The sequence below is a fragment of the Ceratotherium simum genome, chromosome 1, assembly GCF_057802395.1.
Source record: "Ceratotherium simum simum isolate JZ-2026a chromosome 1, ASM5780239v1, whole genome shotgun sequence".
NCBI classification, from domain to species: Eukaryota; Metazoa; Chordata; class Mammalia; order Perissodactyla; family Rhinocerotidae; genus Ceratotherium; species Ceratotherium simum.
The window spans coordinates 98,289,643-98,295,642 of record NC_141900.1 but is presented as its reverse complement, the minus strand read 5'-3'; the positions used below and the strand labels follow the sequence as shown (position 1 = coordinate 98,295,642).

General features: G+C 42.9%; 1 protein-coding gene across 1 annotated transcript; it reads left to right on the top strand.

Annotated features, from left to right (window-relative positions):
- Nucleotides 1-1,894: 1,894 nt before the first annotated feature.
- On the top strand, nt 1,895-2,833 carry LOC101397169 (olfactory receptor 2F1-like). Its single transcript, XM_004430803.2, has one exon. The coding sequence runs from the start codon at nt 1,895-1,897 to the stop codon at nt 2,831-2,833; it is 939 nt and encodes a 312-aa protein (XP_004430860.1).
- Nucleotides 2,834-6,000: the final 3,167 nt, after the last annotated feature.

Genomic DNA, 6,000 nt, shown 5'->3' with positions numbered 1-6,000 from the left:
TCTCTTATATAGTAACAGGGTTGTTCTGGAAGGAATTTGGATCCTTGACACTGACTCTAACAGGGAGGGATGAAGGTGATTCTGGATGCTGTAGCAGCATCTGGATTGTAGTGGACCAGAGCTGAGTTATTCCCTCTGCTGATACAAGGACCAGGCTCCCTGGGGCCATGCTCAGAATCCCAGCCACCAGCTACTTTGCTCTGGCCCTAGAACCCAACTCCAACCCTGAGAACTTAAAGCCAGTTTCTATTCTCAGCAGTGTCTGCAGTGACAGCTTCTGGCCACTGCAAGGCTAGGGCAGAGAGGAAAGCAAGAAATGCCTGCTCCATCCAGCTTCTCTGCCCTCTCCCTCCACCAATGAAAGCCCAGGACAGTGTTCCCAGCCAGAAGACATCTGAATTGGATGATGCTTTTCAATTCTATTGTATTTGACTCTGGCTCCACTGTGGTTTTCTGAGCACCGATGTATTATTGCATTTGTCCTTTGTTCAGCTGTCTCATTTGATTCTCACAGTCTTTACCAAGATCCAATTTTTAAAGTTTTTTATTGGATTCTGTGGCACTGCTGATTTTCTAAACGCAAATTCCTAATGTTGAAAGACAGCATTTCCTAGAAGTTGTTTGAAAGCGTAGTGGCTCATATACCCAATAAATATTCTTAATAAATGAATTAATTTACTAATTTTTGTAAGAGCAGGAAATGTGCTTTGAGATTGCATTTCTATTAGAAAAAACTGATGTCATTTAATTCTAGTTCTATAGACGGTGATCGACATGTTGGAAGGGAGATAAGCCAGCACAATCTTAGCTGAGAAAGGAGAATTCACTCCCTCTGAGAAGATTCAGTGGATTTCAGTCACTTCATACTCAGTAGTAACATGTGAGTATCATTGGTTTCCAAATGCTCTCATTACATTATTTTGTTTATTTTAACATCTAAATAATTGCCTGCAACTTACTGTATATATTGCACATTATTGAGAAGGAAGGCATAACTGCAGTGGGAATTTAATTACAGCTGCAAATTTATTGCCAACTAGTAACCTTGTTCTTCTCCTTCACAACACTTAGCACAATTATTCTTAATTAATTTTTTGTAATTATTAATGTGTCCCTGATTACATTACAAGGGCCAAGGAAGCAGGGCTTATGCTCTGTCTTTCTAGTTCACAGACAGGTGTCTGATGTCCAGTACAGTCTCTGGCACAGAGCAGGGGCTTAACAGATATTGGTTTAAGAGACTGAGGTGTCATCTGGACTGATGGGCACAATGAGAATGACATGAGAGGATTCCTTTCTAGGCAGTGACCCCAACTAGACCCAAGAAGAAACATGAAGAGAAAATGAATCCAGTCTTTAGGAACAACACCGAGGAACCCAGGGCACCAGTCTTGTTCTCAACTGTCTGATTAGAATACGTTACCCACTGCTCCCCCAACTGAAGAATCCTTCCTTTGCTCCCGGGGATCCACGGTTCTTCCTTCCTTTCCATTTCCTACCTTCTTTCCTTAGTTTTTCTGTCTCTTTTCTTTTTTTCTGTCTTTCAATCATTTTTTCTCCCTTTTCTCCACCACTTTTCCCCCCATCTTTCCTTCTGCATTGATAGATTATGTCCTCTATGACTGTAACTGTGCTGGATCCCAGACATAAAAGGATGACCAGAACAGGGACTTTACCCTTGAGAATTTCACAGTCTAGTGTGAGCACCCAAATGTCCCTTTCTCCAACATCTTCATTGCATTCTCCCTGATCCCCTACGCTAAGGAACCTGTGGAAGTGTCCCAATTCCAGCCTCAGTCCTAGACCAGGGCATAATCTTAGCCTCCTAAAGTAAGACCATCAGTCGTCCCTCACTGACTCTGCTCCTCCCCCAACAGCCTGTCCCACCTCCTCCATGAAGGACAACCTGACCTGGGTGAGTGAGTTTGTCCTAATGGGGCTCTCCAGTGACAGGCAGATCCAGGCTGGACTCTTTGTCTTGTTTAGGGCTGCATATCTGCTGACCCTGGTTGGCAACGGGCTCATCATCTTCCTGATTGTGCTGGATACACGACTGCACCTGCCCATGTACTTCTTCCTCTGCAACCTGGCAGTGCTGGACATTGGCTGCACCTCCAGTGGGATCCCCCAGATGCTGGTGCACTTCCTCCTGGAGAAGAAGACCATCTCCTTCACCCGATGTGCAACCCAGATCTTCTTCTCACTGGCCCTGGGGGGCACTGAGTTCCTGCTGCTGGCAGCAATGGCCTATGACCTTTACTCAGCAGTCTGTGACCCGCTGCACTATGTGGCAGTGATGGGCCCGAGGCACTGTGTGGTGCTGGCAGCTGTCTCTTGGCTCATGGGCCTGGCTAATTCCACTGTGGAGACAGCAGTCACCATGCGCCTGCCCACCTGTGGGCACCACGTGCTGAACCATGTGGTCTGTGAGACACTGGCACTGGTCAGATTGGCCTGCGTGGACGTCACCCTCAACAAGGTGGTCATAATGGCCTCCAGCGTGGTGGTGCTGCTGGTGCCCTGCTGTCTGGTCTCCCTGTCCTATGCCCACATTGTGGCTGTCATCCTGCAGATCCGTGCAACCGGGGGACGCCGCAAAGCCTTTGGGACCTGTGCCTCCCATCTCACTGTGGTCTCCATGTCTTATGGGAGGGCCTTGGTTACCCACATGCAGCCCAGCTCCACAGTCTTAACCAAGCAGGACAAGGTGGTAGCACTCTTTTATGCTTTGGTGACTCCCATGTTGAATCCGCTCATCTATAGTCTGAGGAACCAGGAAATGACGGCTGCTCTGAGTCGAGTTCTGATGAGGACTTCTGAATCAAAGCTTTAGTAGTGACTTTGTCACAAGATGGCCTCACTCTGAAGACAGTGGACACTGGAGTGTGCCCTCCTGCATAACGTCTGTGTGCGCATATGTATGTGTGTGTGTGCATGTGCATGTGTGTGTGCACTGGTGTGTAAGAGAGCAGGAGGAAGGACCCCCATCTGTACTACTATCTTTTGAGACAATAGAGTAACGGGATTTTACCTCTGGACTCTATTTTTGGTCCCTGCCTTATTCTTAAAAATGTGAATTACAACTTAGAGATACATACACCCTACAGAAAATTAAATGGAAAAACATATATATACCAGCACATATCAATTAGAAAGGAAGATTAAATCAGAAGTCAGGCAGTGCACAAAACTTATGCCAAGAAAGTCTATTTTCTTGCTAAAATTTCTACAACTATATGTTGTAGCTTTTCTGCAATTAGTGAGAAAAGAGGGGAGGGGAAACTGTAAGTCACAAAATTCACTGTGCCCATGGGATCAAACAGGTCTTTGGCCAGAGGTGCAAAGGACACCCATGTGACTCACACATGGTCCAGCCCAGCTCTACAGAGTGGGGAATTCACCAGGGACTTGAGCCACAGTCAGAGTGATGATGCCTACAGCTCTGATGAGCAGGACCAGACCATGTGTGAGTCACGTGGACATCACTCCGCATGTTTCCCTCTCAGACCTGCAGTGGTGAAAAATGACTGGCCAAAAAATCAAATGTTCAGAATCTCAAACACCTATCTTTCCACACAATCAAATTTAAGAATATCCTCTTGTGAAAGCTGAGGAACATATTCAGAACTCACGCTTTGTTAGAAGGTATTTCCACACACAATCAGAGGTGAGCTGAGCTAGTCAGCAGGGAAACAATCAGTTTCCTATTGGTGATAATTTCTCTCTGCTCTTGTAAAACACAATTAATGACTGAGCTCTAAACATTCTAAAATATGAATAGAGAAGTGATAAAATTATCCAGAAAACTGCTTGAAACAACTTTTAAAACTCAGAATAAATTTTATCTTACCTAAATATTACAGATCTCTGGTTTATCTTACCCACAAAAAAACATAAAGTGACAACAAACCAACTTATAATCAATCTGTGGAGAAAATGCCAAAAGGTTGAGGAGGAGGGAATGGAGTATCTATTTAAATTCCTAGTAAATTTTTTTTAATTGAGGTAAAATTCACATAAAATACAATTCACGATTTTAACCATTTTAAAGTATACGCTTCAGAGGAATTTAGTATATTGACGCTGCTGTGCAACCTCAAGTTTATCTAGTTTCTTTCATCACACCAAAAGGACACCTCCCACCTGTTAAGCAGTCACTCCCTATTCCTCTCTCTTCAGAGGCCCTGACAACCACTACTCTACTTTCTGTCTTTATTGATTTGTTTGTTCTGGACACTTCATATAAATGGAATCATACTATATGTGACTTTTGTGTTGGACTTACTACACTTAGCATAACATTTTTGAGGTCTATCCATGTTGTAGCATGTAGCAGGGCTTTATTTCTTTTTTTGGCTAATATTCCACTGTATGGAAATAACTTATTTTGTTTATCCATTCATCATTTGTGGACATTTGGGTTGTTTCTAGCTTTTCACTATTGTGAATAGTGCTGCTATGAACATTCATGTACAAGTTTCTGAATGAAAACCTGTTTTAAATTATTTTGGGTATATACTCTGGAGTGAAAATGTTGGATCATATGATAATTCTATGTGTAACTTTTTGTGGAACTGCCAAACTGTTCTCCATCACAGCTGAACCATTTTACATTCACACCAGCAATGAATGGGACTTCCAATTTGTCCACTTCCTCCCAACACTAATGTTCTGTGCCTTTGATTATAGCTATCCCACTGGGTATAAAGTGGCATCCTGCTGTGGTTTTAATTTGCTTGTCCCTAGTGACAAATGATGTTGAGCATCTTTCCATGTGGTTGTTGGCTTTTTGTAGATCCTCTCTGCAGAAACATCCAGGAAAACTTTTTTTTCCATTTTTTGTTGAAGACTCACCTACCCTCCCCTCCCTGGAACATCAGCGTCCCTCACTCCCTCCCTCAGCCCCTGCCCGCCTCCTTCTCCCCGTGGCACCATCAGCAGCCTCCATCTGCCTTCTTCCCCTCCCTGCTCCTTTCCCCCACCACTCCCACTCCCATCTGAGGAGCTCAGACCCATCCCCCAGTCAAAACTTCTTAACTCTCACTTTTAGATCCTTCTCTAAATATTTATTTCTCTTACAAGTCAAAAAATTACCTTTTCTTTCGCTATTCCCTCTCAAAGGTTTCTCCCCTAACTAGTGCCTCCATGTGTAGGCATCTGCCTGCCCTTTGCCCAGTGTCTGCATTTGGTACAGCAGAGAAACCTCAGGAGTTCTTCCTCCTTAGTTCCTGAGGGAGAACAAATTGCTAGCACTTATAATTTAGTACATTTTCCTTTATCCTCATCACATACCTATGGAACATCTAGCGTTGAGCAGTGTGATATCCTAGTACACCTTCTAACATAGCCTGGCTACAAAAAGGTCACAAAAATCATTGAATGAGCAAACTTTGTGTATGAGGTTTTTTTGATAAAACTAGTTAAAAGTTGGAGAGTGTCAACCAAAAGCAATGACATTGGTTCTATACTGGTTGAGGTATAATTCTTCTTCATTAATTTATGATATAGTTGGGACAACAATCTATTGACATAGATTGTTGACCTTCTAATCATAATAATTAAAACATATCTTCTGGTTCTAAAATAATTCTTCTATTCTCCATGGCAGGAGTGCATACATCTCATTTCTCCAGAGAAGACATCAATTCATTAAGTTACAGTTTAGAAAAAGTGAAGAGGGTCCAAAATACTTTCCTACCCATTGGTTGAGTTTTAGAATTTAGAAATGTTTTTTGGCACTATCTCTTTAAAGAGATATTCCATGTTTTTAAAAGACACTTACTAATCAGGAGGAAACACCTGTTTGGTCCCCCAAGAGACTCTTCTGAGTGGAGTCTTTCTTGAGACGATATCACAGAGCAGACTCGTGAAAACATCAATAGGAAAGTTCCATACTGAGCTCCTGGATGAGAGAATGAATTTTAAAGAGACTACTCCTCAATATGACCTTCATTCATTCAGTCAGTCCACTACCTTTATATGACAATCTATGTTAGAAAC

What these genes read in the sequence shown, in the direction of transcription:
- LOC101397169 (XM_004430803.2), top strand. Translation starts at nt 1,895, where the DNA reads ATGAAGGACAACCTGACCTGGGTGAGTGAGTTTGTCCTAATGGGGCTC.